General features: G+C 39.3%; 1 protein-coding gene across 9 annotated transcripts in view; it reads left to right on the forward strand.

The window, feature by feature from the left end:
* Window positions 1–11,855, forward strand: part of RAP1GAP2 (RAP1 GTPase activating protein 2) — a 794,986-nt gene extending 783,131 nt beyond the window's left edge. For 7 of the 9 annotated variants that reach the window (XM_040338455.1, XM_040338453.1, XM_040338461.1 and 4 more), the window contains 2 exons: window positions 2,086–2,168; window positions 9,516–11,855. In XM_040338455.1, the coding sequence (XP_040194389.1) occupies window positions 2,086–2,168; window positions 9,516–9,518 (86 nt within the window). In that variant the 3' untranslated portion in view covers window positions 9,519–11,855. The remainder of the gene's footprint in view (window positions 1–2,085; window positions 2,169–9,515) is intronic. The other 2 variants (XM_040338460.1, XM_040338462.1) reach the window with 1 other exon arrangement.
* Window positions 11,856–20,098: the final 8,243 nt, after the last annotated feature.

Consider the following 20,098-nt stretch of genomic DNA (forward strand, 5'->3'; position numbering starts at 1 on the left):
ACTTTAAGCTGACAGTTTTTTCTGAAATGCTTCTGTTCCTCCTCTATTCCGTCTCCCCTACATACCATCTGTTTAATTATTGCCACCTGGTACATATATATAGTTGTGTTCATAAGTTTTCATACCCTGGCAGAATTTATGATTTCTTGGGCATTTTTCAGAGAATATAAATGATGATAACACAAACAAATTCCCTTCACTCATGGTTAGTGTTTGGCTGAAGCAATGTATTATCAATCAAGTGTGTTTACTCTTTTTAAATCATAATGAGAACAGAAACTACCCAAATGACCCTGATCAAAAGTTTACATACCTGAGTTCTAAATAACGTGTATTGCCCCCTTTAACATCAACGACAGCTTGAAGTCTTTTGTGGTATTTGTGAAGGAGGCTCTTTATCTTCTCAGATGGTAAAGTTGGCCATTGCTCTTGGTAAAAAGCCTCCAGTTCCTAGAAATTGTTGGGCTGAGTGGCTCAATGATATTAAGGTCAGGAGACTGAGATGGCCACTCCATAATCTTCACTTTATTCTGCTGTAGCCAATGACAGGTCAATTTGTGTTTTGGATCATTGTCATGTTGGAATGTCCAAGTACGTCCCATGCGCAGCTTCCTGGCTGATGAATGCAAATGTTCCTCCAGTATTTTTTTATATATACTGCATTCATCTTGCCATCAATTGAGACCAAATTTCCTGTGCCTTTGTAGCTCACACATCCCCAAAACATCAGTGATCCACCTCCGTGTTTCACAGTAGGAATGGTGTATCTTTTATCATAGGTCTTGTTGACTACTCTCTCCAAATGTAGTGTTTATGGTTGTGGCCAAAAAGCAAAGTTTTGGTTTTATCACTCCAAATGACTGTGCCAGAAGGTTTGAGGCTTGTCTCTGTGCTGTTTGGCCTATTGTAAGCGGGATATTTTGTGGCATTTGCGTAGTATATTTCTTCTGGTGACTCGACCACACAGCTCATCTTTCTTCAAGTGCCTCTTTATTGTGCATCTTGAAACAGCCACACCACATATTTTCAGAGAGTCCTGTATTTCACCCGAAGTTATTTGTGGGTTTTTCTTTGCATCCTGAACAATTTCCCTGGCAGTTGTGGCTGAAATTTTAGTTTATCTAGCTGACCGTGGTTTTGTTTCAACAGAACCCCTCATTTTCCACTTCTTCATCAGAGTTTGAACACTGCTGATTGGCATTCTCAATTCCTTGGATATCTTTTTATATATCATTGCTGTTTTATACAGTTCAACTTATCCTTTGACAATTCTTTTGCTTTCCCCATGACTCCAAAACATTGACCTTTTATACACACACACTAATTACAAGCAAACAGATCACAGGTGAGGATGGTTACCTTTAATAGCCATTACAACCCCTCTGTGTCAACTTGTGTGCATGTTATCCAGCCAAAATCACCAAGGTCATTTGGGTAGTTTCTGTTGTGATTATGATTTAAAAAGAGTAAACACAGTTGATTGATAATAAATGGCTTCAGTCAAACACTAACCACGAGTAAAAGAAAAAAAAATGTGTTATCATTCATATTCTCTGAAAAATGGCCAAGAAATCATAAATTCTGCCAGGGTGAAACTCATGAGCACAAGTATAAGATAAATCAAAAACCAAAACCCAAATTGCAATGATAGAGACTATCAAATAAAGTTAATATGGCAAATATAACCAAATAATAGTATGTTTAAGTGGTATAGTCATTATGCTAACCATTCCCCTTCATAATGTAGATCATTTTTAAAGTGGATCTCTATTCTTTAGTTTGGGGTTAACTGTGTTTGACCACATTGTGGAGTTTTTCCTCCTCTTCCTGTCGTACCATGACAAGGCTCCGCTGTGAGATTTCTGGTTCCTCCAGCATATGGTGTTTCTAGTCCAGCTCCATTCCTCAGTCAGAAACCTGGTTTCTATGGCCTTGGGGTAAATAGAGAGAGCTGGAAGGGGGTAAAACCTTGCTTTACTTAACCCAGAACTAACAAAATTATTAATAAAGAAACTAAGAAATGTCCTCTTTAAATTAGCTTAGAACCCATTGAAGTGCACATCTGATGGTTTTTCCTTCTCACAGATATAAAGAGTAGAAATTCCCCAAGATCCAACCTCAAATTTCGTTTTGATAAACTCAGCCAGTCAAGTTCCGGCTCCAGTACAGTAAGTAGATGTGTCTGCAGGCACGCAATCCAGCTCTAGATAGCTTGAGCTAGCTGTTCTAATGTGTGGCTTGGCCTCGGTTGTGCATTTTTTCAGCTTGGAAAGTAAGCTTGGTGTGACCCAATCAACCATCATATCTATAAGATGCCTAGAAAATTATGTATTAATTCTAGAAGGATTTTGTCACTGACAACAGTGATGGACACTTACCATCAATATGTTTTTTAAGTGTCACTCCTCAAAAATGTAAACGAGATAAGATAATACGTTTTGATTTGCAGGCTTAATCTTGCTTTGGAACGTTCTATGAGATGATAAGGCCTTGTTCACACTTGTGGATTTTATGTGTGCTATTAAGCACACTTTAAAAAAAAATCTGCTTGTTCCATCTTTGATGTGGTTTCATCAAAACATACTTTATATACAGTTCAATGGTAATGCACTTAAAGCACATGTAAAACAAACCTAAAATGTAACGCACCTAAAGCGTACCACAGAGATGTGATCGCTGTCTAATGCCGCGTACACACGGTCGGAATTTCCGACAACAAATGTTTGAGAGCTGGTTCTCAATTTTTCCGACAACAAAAGTTCTTGTCGGCAATTCCGATCGTGTGTCGCCAATTCCGACACACAAAAATCCATGCATGCAAATTTTTACTACTAATGGCGGTGATCAGCGATTTTTTTCGTGACTGCGACATTATGGCAGACACATTGGACAATTGTGACACATTTTTGGGACCATTGTCATTTTCACAGCAAAAAATGCATAAAAAATGCATTGTTTATTGTGAAAATGACAATTGCAGTTTGGGAGTTAACCACAAGGGGGTGCTGAAGGGGTTAAGTGTGACCTCATCTATGTTTCTAACTGTAGGGGGGGTGTGGCTCTACAATGGAGTGGTTTTGATTAAAACATATTAATGTGTTAGAATGGCCCAGTCAAAGTCCAGACCTGAATCCATTTGAGAATCTGTGGCAAAACTTGAAAATTGCTGATGCTGCCACAACCATGTTAAACCACTTAAGGACCGACCAACACCGATATACGTCAGCAGAATGGCACGGCTGGGCACAATCACGTACCTGTACGTGATTGTATAATGCCCAGCTGTGGGTCGCGGTCCGAAGCTCCGTGACCATGGCCGCGGGACTCGCGGGGACTCGCGGACCCGATCGCCGCTGGAGCCCGATCACCGCTTTATGAATACGGAACTTGCGCCCTAAGTTACAGCGGCGTAACGTATCTAAGATACGTTACACCCGCCGATAGATACACAATTGTATCTGAATCCGGGCCCGTATATTTATGTGCATTAGTGCAAATACAGCTGTGCTGAGAATACACGCCCTGCACGCTTTCGGCAGTTACCAGCGACAAATTGAAAGCAAGAAGCGATTGGGAGCTTTCCAATCATGTAACCAGCTGTGACAGCCAATCAATGTGGTTACGTTAGCATAAACCCTCCACTCTGCCTCCCAGCATTCCAAAAACCCCTTTAAGGGTCGAGAGGCGCTGGCTCCCAAGGGTTAAATGTTTGATTTTCATAACCATTTTTAGGTTGGCTTCAGATGTATGTGTTGCGGTAATGCATGCATTACCACAACACATGGTGCCAATTAGATGAACCCAAACCCTTCCACTGCTTTCAGCCTGTATCCTCCTTGATTCCCTGTAATCAAGGTCCTGGAGTCCACTGTTTCTCCACTGCAATCCACCAATCAAATAACAGGCTGCACACCAAAGATTTTAAACTCCAGTCAAGGTTTATTGCAATATACCTGTTTTTCAGTATTCCTCAGAGCATGGTAATGCACAACTGTGTTTTATAGTCCTTTGTTGTGAGTTGGCAGTATTTCAACTGAGTAGATTCTCTTACCGTAATGTGCATTAACACGCACGATTTAACTAACCCCATGAGACTGCAAAAGTCTCAGTGCCAAGTGCTTCAACCCTTATGTCATGTTGCCCTAAAACTATCTAAAGCCAACATTTTCTTTTTTTTTATTATTATTTTAGATTAGAGTTAGGAATGGTTAGAACCCATGTGAATTTTTTTTTTTTTTTTTTTTTAGCATCAGTGTCTTTTTGTGGAAAATAAACATAGACAAAACAAACGTGAGATTAAATATCTCCAAAATAGGAGAAAGTCATGTTCAGACAGTTGCCACCTGAACACGTTTACCCATTTGAAGATTTAATCGTTATTCCTATTCTGATGACACTTTACAAATCCATTGGAACCAGGATGAAGCCTTGTTTGTTGACTTTACAATTCACACTGGGTTGGTGTGCTGCGGCTTTGATTTATTTTTCCCAGAGTGTGTTCACAGAGTCAGGAGGGGCTCCTTATTCGCCTACAATCATGAGTGGGAGTTGACAGGCTTTGGATGATCATGTGGAGTGGTGCCCCAAGCTTTTCATGGTCACAGCTGCTATACTGGTTTTGGACTCTAAAACTGAAAGAAATGTCTGCTAACATTTTACTCCTTTGTCTTTAGATGTAAAAGCGTGTTTCTTTTCTCTGAAGCCATGCTGTATCTGTATGGACTGATTGCTTATACATGAAACCCATTAGATTAAAAAAAAAAAAAATGTATATGAAAGAAACATAATATTGTCAGGAAACATTTGTTTGAGGTTTTGCTCCGGTGTGTGCCCTCTCCACTGTGCCAAAGCTACTCAACTCCCATCCTGCAATGCCAACATTCAGTGTTTTGTTATTTGTATTCTTTAGTGTTAGTTAGCAGAAGGTAGAAAAGGGGGCACAGACAGAATATTTTCAGGGGCTTACTTGGCAATAAATGAGCTGGTCCCCTAATCTAAGGAAGGTAGAAGAAAGTGTTAATAACTTTTTTAAAGCTTCTACTTTAACTGTAATATCCTGTTTATCAGTTAGGCCCCGTACACACGTCCGAGGAACTCGACGGGCAAAACTCATCGTTTTGCTCGTCGAGTTCCTTGTGAAGCCGCCGAGGATCTCAGGGGGGCCAACTTTCCTCACTGAACAACGAGGAAATAGAGAACATGTTCTCTATTTGGCTCGACGGGTTCCTCGTCGGCTTCCTCGGCAGAATACAGCTCCGATCGAGTTTCTGGCTGAATTCTGCCAAGAAACTCGGTCGTGTGTACCGGGCCTTACACTTCTCTACTATATATGTTATGTATTTTTCTGATACTTATCATTTTGAAGATTTTCAGTATTTTCTTTTACCGGTCAAAGCTTATTCCCCCTCTACCCAAAAGCTATGATAGTTGATCCAATACTAACTTTGCACATCACTCATCATATAGTCCCATATTGCATATGTATGAAGATGGCAATATGAAATGCAAATAATCCAGTGCCTGCGAGCTTTGCAATACATATAAAGGGCTTAGCAGTCATGGCATATAACCTGTGGTCATTATTAATGCTAACATGGCTTTCTTTATATATACATTGCCTTATATTAATACTACAGTGTAAACACAAGGTGGTAAATCTGAGTTTTCCAAGCCACCTTTTCTATACCTGGTGCTACAAAATGTCCTAAAATACACAGTACATTATTATTTATGATAAATATGATATGTTTTGACAAACTCCTCTATTTTTATGTGTAATGACCACAAGCACACCTTTGCATACATAATGACATCTATTATGTTTCCCAACATTTGAAAATCTAAAATGTGGCTAGATATGCAAATGTAACTACTTCTAATTGTTACTAATTGTGCCAAATATGTGCATAAGAGCTAGTAAGGAAAAGCAAAACTTTTGTTGACTGCATTTACACAGAACATAGGGATTGATTTTTGCACTGTATTGTCACAGGGAATGTACAGTGGTTATATCGGATTATATGTAAAATAATATTATCAATGTGGGTTAACTAATGCAATGTATACTATATATACAGTATCTAATATATGCAGTCACATTCTGTCATTGGATATGCAAGCTTTACAGCAGGGGTAGGCAACATTGGCCCTCCAGCTGTGGTGAATCTACAAATCCCTTCATGCCTCTGCTTTTAGGAGTCATGCCTATGATTGTCAGGGTCTTGCAATGTCTCATGTGACTTTTAGTTTCAAAACAGCTGGAGGGCCAAGGTTGCCCACCCCTGCTTTACAGATTTACTTCCTTTATCGAAGTACTACACAGTGGTGGTGCTTTATTGCTCCTTCTGACAGGTTTATACGCTTTGGTTTTAATTAAAATATATACCGTATTTTCCGGCGTATAAGACGACCCGGCGTATAAGACGACCCCCTAATTTTCCAGGAAAAATTTTGATTTTGGGATATACTCACTGTATAAGACTACCCCCTTCTTACTGTCTTTCTGGAAGCTGAGGGGGAGCCAGAACCGCTGACAGAAACAGGCTTTTTCAAATCTCACTGTGCCATTACATTACATTACTCACTGTGCCATTACATTACATGCCCAGACTGTGCCATTACATTACTCACTGTGCCATTACATTACATGCCCAGACTGTGCCATTACATTACTCACTGTGCCATTACATTACATGCCCAGACTGTGCCATTACATTACATGCCCAGACTGTGCCACTGTGCCATTACATGCCCCCACATTGCCATTGTGCCATTACATGCCCCCACATTGCCATTGTGCCATTACATGCCCCCACATTGCCATCACTTGCCCCTCACATTGCCATTGTGCCATCACTTGCCCCCACTGTGCCTGAACTTGTTGCCCCCCCAGTGCAATAACACTCACTTTTTCCCCCAGCGCTGACAGTGTCCCATGCTGCGATCGCGATCGTGAAGGATTTCAAAGCCGCGCCTTCACTGCAGAGTGTTCTGTGATAGGATGAACAAAAATCTTCCCAGCAGCGCCTCTGTTATGTTTCCCGCCTATCACGGACGTCTTCTCATCTCGTCCGAGGATGAGAAGGCATCTGTGATAGGAGGAACAAAGAACAGAGGCGCTGCTGGGAAGATTTTTGTTCATCCTATCACAGAACACTCTGCAGTGAAGGCGCGGCTTTGAAATCCTTCACGATCGCGATCGCAGCATGGGACACTGTCAGCGCTGGGGGAAAAAAGTGAGTACTGAGACTGTACCCAGCGTATAAGACGACCCCCGACTTTGGATGCATTTTTTTGCATCCAGAAAGTCGTCTTATACGCCGGAAAATACGGTATATATATATATATATATATATATATATATATATATACTTTAAACCTCATACTAGGCCATTTGATTAGGGGGGAGTCACTGCTGTGATTGCACATTCACTACTATAGTTTTGATTCTCTAAGCAAATCTAAAAAATGTGGAAACAAGACTAGAGTGTCATCTGCTGACTGAATCAAAGACTACATGGTAAGATAAACTACTCTGCAACTGAAACTGAAAAGGCTATTTAATTCACTTTGAATATTCAAAAGCAAACTCATCCATCCATCCATGTCTCCATACTTTATGTTATGGAGCCATCACTATGCAAAACATCCCTTACCTTTAGTAAGGGAAAATGATTCATGTAGCATATACTTCCTGGAATCCATCTTGCCTTTAGCTCAGACATGTAGGCAAGAGGGTGTGATTAGTTAAGAAAATCATTCCTCCCCTACTGAAGACTCATGGGATATATTACATTATTTGCCTAGGCATGGAAAGCAGGAAGTAGCTAAAGGAATGTAAAACAAAGTTTAAAACAAGTGGATTTAATATACCTTCCTATTGTCACAAACTACAGTGAACGAGAGTGAACCACAACTGCGGTTAGGAAAATATTTCAATGCACTTCTCTATGCTATGTGATTTTCAGTACTGGACCCCAGGCGTCACTCTAATCAGAGAAAAAGAGTTTTGGGGTTCACTACATAATCTCACATATAGGAATGCGTTGAGCTACTAAGGGTGGAGGCATTACAACATACCTTCAAGCCCTAGCTTTGAAAGGTTACGGTGAGCGAAGCACAACTGCATTAAAGAGAAGATTTCAGTGCACTTCTCTATGCAAAGTGATTATCAGTACCGGACCCCAGGCATCACTCTAATGAGAGAAAAATTGTTTGGGGGTTCTCTACATCATATCACTCACATATAGGAATGCATTGAGCTACTAAGGGAGGGGGTATAACACACCTTCAATCCTTAGCCTAAAAAGTTATAACGAACATGTCCAGTATTTTAGGCCGAGAGGCCGTATACTATTAACAACACATGTCAAGCACGTAGCATATGAGAATACTGTATGCAAGTAGCATATACTTCAGAGAGGCAACTGTAGCTTAAATGGTTTAAGAGAGTATGTCCCTTTAAGATATTCCACAACTGTTACTTGAAAGCACAACAAGTAATGCCAAGCAGCATGATAGTATAAAGTAGAAGCAGATTCAAATACAGTACTCAGTAAAGCTATATGTGAACCGGTTAATTCCTGAGCAATAAATGTAACGTAGTAAAGTAATGGTACTTATCAGTTTGCAGAGGATGAGAGTTCTTCAGTAAGCAGGGTATTGTTGTAGCAATGGAATTCAGTCAGGCAGGGTCTCCTGGTGGAAGATATCTTAGGGTGTCCCCAACAACTCCAGTAAGGAAGGCAGCGTGGATGTAGGTAGTGGATAAGTTAGGGATGGTATAGATCCGGGCTTCAGTGACATCCAGGTGTAGGGGATATTGCCTATAGTTTGTTTGTAGCGTGGTCCGGCTACGGCCGACAATACTAGAACACTGTGTACTCTGCACGCTGTTCTGTTTATAGGAGCGGGACATGTGTAGTGCATAAAGCACTGATTCCACTCGCACTTCTGCGTTCCACGCTGGAACGCGCACATCGGGCGATGACTTCATTTTGTGGTCGCCGTATGCGTTCCAGTGTGGAACGCAATACGGCGACGGGAAGCGCCGATTACACCTATCTATTTACTAATGATAGCAGCATAAGGTTTAAAAATAGCCAGAGAGAGTAAAGTTCTGCTTCAATATGCAATGTTTTAATGACTATATATATATATATATATATATATATATATATATATATATATATATATATATATATATACACATATAAATATGTACAAAACCACTGCACACATTCCCTTCTTATAAATGGAGGAAGTAAATTGGGTTGCACAATTATACATGAAAAAGGAAATTGAAGCACATCCTGTTACAAATCAGCACTTCCTGCTGATAGTCTTCTGTTTACCCTCAGTGTTGCTGCAGTTCAGTATGTCCTTGTTTGGCTATGTGCTCAGTGCAGCATGTTCTTGTTAAAGTTAAAATACTAGGCTACCATTTAATATAAGCATGTAAAACACACATATATGATTTCTTTTACTGACTGTCTTTTTTTTTATTTGCTTTGCAGTGAGTCAAGACTAGTCAAACTTTAACTACCATCTTGAGAACTCACCTGGAAGGGTATGCTCACTCCACGAATAGTTACTGCCACAACGCATTCAAGGAAATGTTCAATTATTGCGCTGTTCCCCACAAATCAATGAAAGAACTGTCATCTTAGTGCACTCTTTGTGTCCACACTTGTCTTGTGAACGGAGTCTTGTCTGATAGTGGACCTAACTCTTTTTCATTTCAGTCTTTTATTTTGTCTAAAGCAAAAAGCATTTTTTACTTGATACATCCTACTTACTTGCACAGTCTTTTTATTCAGGTGCAATGATCTCCGAATGCACCGGTTTGTTGTATTTATCAGGAAAGATTACTGGAATTCTCACCACAATCCTAGGCATCCCACCTAGAAGTGGTGCTTCATATTTAATTCAGTGATATTACCAAATGCTGCTTTTTCATCTTCCAGGATATGTTGAAATCTTCCTGAGGCTTGCACAGTCCCCTTCATTGCTGCCATACCATAACGCTTTGTCTACAGTACTACTTCAAACATGGCTGTACAATAGTCACTGTCCACAAAACATATGTGCAAAAACTTTCTAATGTTCTAGTAGTTTGAACAATTAATTCAGCTTAAATGTTACTTACGAACCATGAATTCCCATTGTGCTGAGTATGTCAAAGCAGCAATAGAGCTTCCAGACCATAGTATACTAAATATTGTTGCCATTTCTTGGTGATTTTAGGGAGGAACCCTATATGTATTTAAAGTGGTTTTCTAAAACGAATGCTCTAAATTCATTGACTTCCATAGAGACTGTACTGAGAATGTTTTTTAGGGTAGGTTCCGCATAAGATAGAGCTGTACAGAAATCTGTGGTAGCATCACCATTTATATCCAGTCCATCTCAGCATGGTTAATTTCAGAAAAGATTTATGATCTAAAAAACATTGTATGCTCAGCCATGGAACCTTAAAGAGCTGTTGACTTTAGCTCTCTTTATTCAACCTCTGTAACCATTGTACAGAAATTTAGAATGGATGTAAATGTAAATGTCCAGCTTTGTTTACCTAAGCTACATGCAGATGCTCAACTTATTGCCCGCAATGACAACATCAAGGAGAACCAAATAAGGCTTTCTTCCTCTATAAAATTTGTAAATAGCCAACAAGATGTCATGGGGCAGTAGGCCATCTCAGTTGGACTATAGGTAAGGGGGATCTTCAACAAGTGGCATTGTGAATCTAAGAGAAAGTTTATCACAGTAAGCAGCACATACACATTTATGTACATGTTTTCCTAGTCTCTGTACAATGGTTAAATCATTTTAACTAAAGCTTATATTTATTATTTGCTCTTGGTGATCACTGCTGCTGTTTAATGGGCATTTATTTATAGTGGTTTACAAGTAATGTGCATGGTGAGTGCCATCCCCACACAGGGTGCCTCTAATGTGTTTTATGGGTCTCCAGGTCATTTACAGCATACATTCTGTTGAATAGTATTTTGGAACTACTATTTTCTAGGGTCCCAGAAAAATTACATATTGACAACAGGGGTCAATAAAATAGGTTGGAGTCTCAGCATTAATAATATACCTCCTGGTTTAAAAGACTGAACACACGGTACAGTGATACCTATCAGTATGTGTATAGTGTGACGTGTTTGTTGTCATTCTGTTATAAAATATATTTTCAAAAAAGAAAATGAACATATATAACAGTGAATATAGCTTGTTTACAGAAGGACATTAGGAATAAGTAAAATAATCAGGGAAATGTGGAGTGACAATGGCTAGAAAGTGATTATTTCTATATTAGACTGTTACCAAAGTTTTACGTTCTGCTGTGTCATGTCTATAAAACCCAGACAAAAAAGTTGTAATTTCCATAACATCACTCTGATTACAGCTTATATTTAAAAGATAGAAATTAATTACCTGATTGTTTAGTGGGTAACGCCTATGTCTTTTTTTTTCTTTTATGCTTTATTTTTTTATATTGTTGTATTTCCATAGGTAGAAGTCCAACCTTAGGTGATACTTGGTAATCAAAAATTCACAATGTTTTTATGCTTTAATGATAGAGGAGTACATGGCATGGGTTAATAAAGAATGCCTTCTGCCCCTAGATTCAGGTGAGGGAATTTGCTAAAAGCCAAAAATTAGAACATAAGCTCTCATGAACAGGACCCTTCTAACTCCCTTTGTCCTGAATTGTATTGTAACTGTACTGACTCCCTTATATAGTAAAGCACTGCACAAACTGTTAGCACTATATGAATTCTGTATAGTATTAAAAATAAAAATAATATTGATACTAATTACAATAAGTAAGCACCCTTAAAAAAAAAAAATACCAGGAAATTCAAAAATGGAACGACAGAGTTTAATTCCGATACAGTGTAAGTGAAGCAAGCCAATTCTCAATATTGTTGTCCATGTTGGGATATATCTGTGAGAGTTTTGTGTGTGTGTGTATATATATATATATATATATATATATATATATATATATAAAAATATCTGTCCAAAACTGATATTATTTTAATTATGGATAGACTTCGGGCTGCTAAATCATCCTCCTGGTTTTGTGCATTTTATTTTTGGTACTCAGGCAAAACTTCCCTAAGCTGTAGTCCATGGCCCTGACTTTAACTCTATGATGTCTCATACCAGCCTATGGATTAAAATGTACTGTTAGTAAAAATGCAAGCTTGACATATATTCCTCTCATAAGGATCATCACAGTCACAAAAGGTCTTATGCCTCATACACACGACCGGTTTTCCCAACGAGAAAACTGCCATTTTTTAGATTGGTCGGGAAAATCGGTAGTGTGTATGCTCCATAGCAATTTTCCAGACGAGAAAACTGCCTGCAAAAAAATTAGAACCTTCTCTATTTTTTCCTGTCGTGTTTCCCGTCAGTCTTTTTCTCGTCGCGAAAACCGCTCGTGTGTGTGCTTTTCCGAGGGGAAAAAAAACGTGCATGCTCAGAATCAAGTATGAGACGGGAGCGCTCGTTCTGGTAAAACTAATGTTCGTAATTGAGATAGCACATTCGTCACGCTGTAACGGACTGAAAAGCTCAAGACTGAAAAGCGCGAATCATCTCTCACCAAACTTTTACTAACACAAGGATCAACAAAAGCAGCCCAAAGGGTGGCGCCATTTGAATGGAACGTCCCCTTTATAGTGCCGTTGTACGCGTTGGACATCACCGCACTTTGGTTGAGTGTTTTTTGACTGAACATGTGTATGCAAGGCAGGCTTGAGAGGAATCACATCGGGAAAAACTTCGGGTTTTGGCATGTCAGGAAAACCGGTCGTGTGTACAGGGCATTAGGCTAATGTTGACAGGGAAATTCCTGCCGCTGAGCCATTGTGTTCTCCCTACGGCGGGAGAAGCCGTCCCTGCCGGGAGAAGACAGTGATTATTGCTAACAGCTGTAACGGCCCCTTGCAATAATCGTATATACAACCTGGCAGGCTGGTTGTGCCCAAGTTTCAGCCTGCCCATACATGATTTTTTGGGCAGGGGCATCAAAACAAAACTTGCCCAATTCATTTTCTAGCTATCTAAAGTAGCCATAGCCTGAGTAAAAAAGCATGTCTCCTGCCACCATCTGCAGAGTGGCAGCCTTGCTTTCTGTGAGATGCATTGGTCTCATAGCAAAGTTCAAAATGCCTCCTAAAGTTTGGCAAGTTCTTGTTTTACCTCTACAAGGAGATCGCTGATTCCACACAATAAGCAAAGGTACGTCTCTGCAGTTTGCTGGCAGGGGAAAGGCTTTTCTACTCAGTCTGTGGTTACTTTTTAATGAAATAAAAACAAACTGTAAACTTTGCTCACCTTTAGTTTTGCTACACTTGTATTTAGGTCATTTAAACTGTTAGTTCAATTAGACTTTAGGTTGGGTTCACACTACTGCAAATTGGATGCGGCTTTCCCTGCATCCAATTTGCATGTTAGGAGATTGTGACCGAGTCCTGGCCTCTTCTGGTCTGTTTCAGGTCTTAATTCAGCCAAAATTCGGACTGAAATCGCATCTGAAACACTGAACTGGGACGCAAGGGACCCCAGCTGTGAGCCGAACCGTGCGGCAGTGTAAACCCAGCTAGTGGCAGTAGGATCCGATTGACTGGAGGTTCAGAGGCAATCTTTAGTTCAGTATATTTGTTGTGATACTTTTGTGTTAATCACTATGACCGAAATTGAAATCTGCTTTAAATATTACTAGAACTGGTGCCATCACACACCTTAACAAAACATATTTATAGAGTGCTAAACACCAATAATTTTATTATAAATTACATTGGAAATACATTGTACTTTTATATATTGCTGAAGGTTGTGCAGTTATTTTAAAAGCCCATATTATTACTTTCATTACTATTACTTTTACCAAAGTGTTTACAGCAAAAGCAGTTGGGTTTAGGTTTCCATAGTCATGGAAGGTGAAACCAGGCTAAGGTTCTCTGAGAGTAAGAAAGAGTATTGGGAGAGCATAAGCCAGGGAAGCCCCATTCTGCTTCTAAGCATTCCAAGCAGCAAAGTGAGCTGCTCAACCAAAGGCTCAGGCCTCGTACACACGACCGAGAAACTCGACGGGCGAAACACATCGTTTTGCTCGTCGAGTTCCTTGTGAAGCCGTCGAGAAACTCGACAAGCCAATTTTCTCCATTCCCGTCAAGGAAATAGAGAACATGCTTTCTTTTTGGCTCGTCGAGTTTCTCGACAGTTTCCTCTACGAAAATTTACACACGACCGGTTTTCTCAGCAAAAAAATATCTCCCAGCAAGTTTCTTGCTGGTTTTTGCAGAGAAACTCGGTCGATTGTACGAGGCCTCAGAGAACAGAAATTTACTTTTGAAAGATCGATGTCTCTGGCATTTCAGCGTATATTTAAAATCATTTAATTGTTGTAAAATTATTTTAAAAATCAGATTTTTTTATTTAAGAAATAAATATATACATATATATATATAGTTATATTAAAGGTCATATTTTATAGGCAAACTTAGTTCTTCATTCTAATTAAAAATAGTAATAATAATAATAATAATATAAATAGAGATAGAGTTCCCTAAATAAAATCATACCTAAAATTGCTATGACTAAAAAGAATTTTCAGGTAAGATTTGACATATACCTTTTAAATTCTTGTCATCTTAAATGCAATGAATAAAGTGCGCATTAGTATATAATGTGTTCACTTCTACCTTTTGGTACCTCCCTGTTGGAGAGATTTCCTGTGACTTCCTGTGTACAGTCTGACAAATCGGGTGGGGGGAGAGGCAGAAGCAGCACAGGGATCCAATCAGTTGTGCTGCAGTGTACATGTCCTAATAAGGTACACGCTGATAGCTGGAGAGAGCAGAATGACCGAAAGATGAGCTCATCAATCTGCTTCTTCTTTCACTATTTAGTTAAAGGCTGGAGTAGATGAAAAACCCCCCCCCCCCCCCCTACCAGACAGAGCTGTGCTGTATTGTAGAGCTGTGTAAATCTCAATACTGGATAGTACAAGCTTTGGTAAAACGGCTCCCTTATACATATTTTATCTGTGTATTAGGCCACTTTCACACTGAGCAGGCGCTATTTCACACTGGAGCGGTGTGCTAGCAGGACCGATACAAAAGCGTTGAAGGAGCGGTGTGTTTACCGCTCCTTCCCATTGAAAGCAATGGGAAACCGTGGCTATACCGCCGGCAATGCGCCTCTGCAGAGGCGCATTGCCGGCGGTATTAAAAAAATCTCGCCCGCTAGCGGGGGTTAAAACTGCACCGCTAGTGGCCAAATACCACCACAATTCTGACGGTATAGCACCGCTCAAAATATATATACCGCCACTGCACCTCCCACCTCAGTGTGAAAGGGTCCTTAAGCTGTTTGCCTGGGGCTCAACTTTAAAAGATATGTTCTCAGCAGGGACATCGACAGCAGTCAAAATTCCCAATAACAAATTTCAAAATTGTTGGGTTTAACAAAAAATTACATTAAATATTCTGACCATATGAAAATAAGATAAGGTCATGGTTGTAGCAGTAATTATCAGTTCAACAGTGTTTTTTATTCAGGATATTTTAAGGGACATATTTAAAAATTCTGAAGTTCTGTATTTTAAGAAAAATCTTGTTCTTGTTTTTTTATTTTCAGCTGCCAACTTTTACGCTGACTGTCATTGCCCAATTTCAAATATTTGATATCCCAGGAGATGTTGGCGTTATAACCAGACATCTACATCAGATTGTTTTTGATGGTTTAATTTATTTCAAATTGTTTTAATTTTGCAGATATAAAATAAAAAAGAGAGTTGTGTACATAAAAATAGCATGCCAATATAAATAAATATAATTTTTACCTAAATGTAGCACTAGACAAAATACAAACAATAAGCAAAATCGGTTTCTAATTTTAGAGTAAAAAGAAAAATCATTTTTAAGTATGTGAATTGAGTAAAGGGGATAATATACATCTATTTGTATTCTTTTTAGATTGGTGGTGCTTATTGTAAGTCTCGGGTGACCTCTGTCTGTAAATAGTGTACATTTAATTTATTGCTATGGTCTAGTAATGTATAGAATTAAATCAAAAGTTCACAAATGTATATTTTGTTGCTTAAATGTGTCTTTGCAAAATTCACAATAAATGACCTATTTTATGTCCACATTGTGCATTGTCTCATTGTTTCTGGTGTAGCTTGTAAAATATTAAAGTAGATGGGAATGTCATTAAGCTTGCTAAAGACCTGTTTATCATAAGGCAGGCCATAGATGATGTGATATTCCGCCTGTGGTTGCAGGAAAGAAAATCGCTTGATTCCCCCATCAACTCTGACCCCCTCCCACGGAGGTATTGTGTTCGCCCGGAGAGGGGGGGCATAGGGAGCCGTCCCTGTCGGGGGAACTTAGTGATTATTGCTAGCGGCTATAAATTGCTTAAAATTGGACATGCTGGCTGTACACAAGTTGATCAAGGGATTCATTTGGGTACATTCCACCTGCCCATACATGGGTTGAATCTCAGTTGGTTCCTGCTGAACCAGACGAGATTCGAACCATCTATGGCTGGCTTTAGAAATAGCTTTTTTGTAATATAATGCTGGTTTCATCTTTTCCATTGTTGCATCTTAGTATAGCTATTTCTGCATAAATTATTTGGCATTTCTCAGATGGAGTTTACTAATGGTGACAACAATGAGCAATGTACATCTGCAGGGTTGCTTGTAGCCTCCAATGGGACAACATGAAAGGTAACAACACAGGAGTGCAATTGGGAGACAGGGAGAGAGTGTTGTCACCATATAACAGGAAGTGCCTGAACAAGGACCTTGATGGCAGCATCACCGAAGATTATTTCAAAGGGATCTGCAGATTCAACAAGATTGAAAACTACTTTTAAAATGATGGTGTAATGGTAAAACTTATATGAGATTTTAGTGACTGGAAAATAATTAACTTGGTTCTCCATGGTCTGATTTCCCCCCCTGCTTTACCTCAGCTGCCTGCTTAGACGAAAGTAGGCAGCTTGTGCAAGGTAAGGTAAGGATCCCTATTGAGATATAACCTAAAATGGTTCGAGAGACTATGTTTGGGAAATCATTTTCTTATCTTATCGAACCATTTTTGGTTATATCACAATAGGGATCCTAGTTTAGCTATTTTCTTTGGAATAAATAGGGTGCAACCTCATTGGAGGGGGGGGGGGGGGACATGACTCAAAGAATATCAAAACAGAAAGATATATAACACAAAGAATATGAAACAGAGTGGATTTTTTAATCTAATACACTTAATCTTACAGTTATTAATGTTGACATGGATTTAAATTGTTTTCTGTCTAACTCTTAGGCCTCGTACACACGACCGAGGAACTCGACGGGCGAAACACATCATTTTGCTCGTCGAGTTCCTTGTTAGGCTGTCGAGGAACTCGACAAGCCAATTTTCTCCATTCCCATCAAGGAAATAGAGAACATGCTCTCTTTTTGGCTCGACGAGTTCCTCAACAGTTTCCTCGTCGAAAAATGTACACACGACCGGTTTTCTCAGCAAAAAACAAAACAAAACAGCAAGTTTCTTGCTGGTTTTTGCCAAGAAACTTGGTCGTGTGTACGAGGCCTAAGAATGTAATGTCACTAAGGAATTCCAATTTAATTTAATCTTCTTATATATTTGCGTAATACCACAAACCACCACAAGATGGTGATATATCATTATTGGGAGTCAGTATCTTCACGCCTCCACTAGGGAGTGTGTCGTATAGACGCCTTTAAGATCCATAACATTTAATTTTAAATCTAATTAAAAATGTTAAGAATATTTTAAATTGATCTGATATAGTATATTAAAGGTAGATATTTTGATGAATAATACAAGGCATACATCTTTTAGGAGTTTTTAATGATCAAATTGAAGGATTGAACTTGATTGGATATCCTTTGATGGGCGGCAGTATATATGTATGGAGGCAATATATCCGGTCATGTGACTTCTGATGACGGCAGACGTGTTGACAAAACGTGTTGGTTGTGGTCGAGCGTGATACGTCACTTCTGCTCAGTGTGGAGCGCAAACCGTGTCCGCGCCTCCCACCTTCATTGTTTTAACTTGTATTCGTTCAAGTGCTAATATTAGCCCTTTTTTATAGCCAAATCATACGGATTTCACTATGGAAGGCTGTTTCTTTCTTCCAATGCCGCACCTATGACCGGAGTCCAGGTACTTGATCCAGTTTAATGCTGAGCTTCCTATGCCGAATTATTATAAATGACCATTGGGAGATTATCTGCTGTATGTGACTCCTGTAATGAGGGTCATGTGGATCTGGTGAGTAGGCTGTGTGACAGATTTTGGTGGAGGAACATCTAGAGTCATTCTAATGCTGGATCAAAACTACTTTATGCACCACGGAAATCAATTGATGGAAGTATTTTTTGGACACTTTTATAAGGTTCATATGATTTTTTTAAACATTGCACTTGTAAAATAATTTGAAATCCACTGGAAGGATCCAGGGGTAGTTACAGTATATGTATTTGTATGCACATATGCACTTTAGGTACATTGTGTTGAGGTTGCACAGCTATTTATGGTAAATACATTGTAATCAATTAGGGACATCTAGTGGTCGATGATGATATTGCACAAAATTGTATGCTGACATATGGTTTCACTTATTAGCAGGCAGTACGGTTTATTTTAAATCTTCACAATCAAAGGTTTCACCCTTACAATGAGCAGGCCCTAAAACCAAATTATTATAACACTTTTTGCACAGGTAAGGGAACTATATACATCTTCCCCTTTAACTTCATTTGTAGTGTGATATTGGTGTCAAGAGAGATAGAACAGGGCTCTGTTCAGTGCTACTATTACAATTTGTCAGGGCAGGTTTCCTACAGTATATATATATATGTATATATATATATATATATATATATATATATATATATGTATCAGTGCTTTCCTGCATGTTTAACGTGGTCTATATCAGTGCGTTACTGCACGTTTAATGCAATATATATCAGTGCATTACCTGCAGTTTAACACAGTTTATTTCAGTGCGTTACTGAGTGTTTAACGCAGTATACACTGTATATCAGTGTGTTACTGCAGGTTTAACGCAGCAAATATCAGTGCGTTACTGTGCATTTAACACAGTATATATCAGTGCATTACCTCTTCTTCTCTGGTCCCCCCTCAACACTCCTGACTCCTCCCTTTTGACCAGTGCCCCCATTAGCAAGTTGCTTGCTATGGGGGCACTGGTGCATACTCCCTCCAAAAGACACATAGATCTTCGGCTCGGCCCCCGCCTCCCACGCTCTCCTCATTGGCTCACTGACTGCGATTGACAGCAGTGGGAGCAAATGTCTCCTGCTGCTGTGTCTCAGCCAATGAGGAGAGAGAGAGAAATCTGGGATGGCCAAGACTCCCGTGCACATTGCTGGATCAAGCGGGGGGGCTCAGGTAAGCATTGGGGGGGGGGGGGGCTGTGGGGGACGCAGCACACAGAAGTTTTTTTAACTTTATGCATAGAATGTACGACAACATACAGCATTTTTGTGGACTTAATGTTGTCAGCCCTCCCACTCTCGGACCTTTAACAACATAAAGGTGAATCAATCAGTAGTCCAAGATAAGAACTAGGAGGACTTTTTTTCCATGCAAGACTTCTGATGATATCACAGCCTTTCAGGAATAAATCATCTGTATATTGAAAGGTGACCTACATATTATGCCAAGATTGAATCAAAATGCTGACTGAATAGAATAAAAAATATATTGTTATATATTTCTTTAGGAACAAAATGCTCATCATTCACAATTAAACTCTGTGTTTGTATATTATTCCAATGTTCACACTGATGCTTACTTTGTAAAAAAAATATATATACATTTGACCCCTGTTATACTTGTCATGCTTTGGATTTTTGGCATTTCTTTTAAAAATTAAAAGTTAGGTTGACAACCCTGAGCCACTTTCATCATCAGTCGCTAACACATAACTGCAAGACATTATAGAATTATATTTTTCCAATGTGTTAAATTTCCTTCAGTATGTGCCTGAATGATTATACATGTTTGGTGGA

This window comes from Rana temporaria, chromosome 2 (genome assembly GCF_905171775.1).
Source record: "Rana temporaria chromosome 2, aRanTem1.1, whole genome shotgun sequence".
NCBI classification, from domain to species: domain Eukaryota; kingdom Metazoa; phylum Chordata; class Amphibia; order Anura; family Ranidae; genus Rana; species Rana temporaria.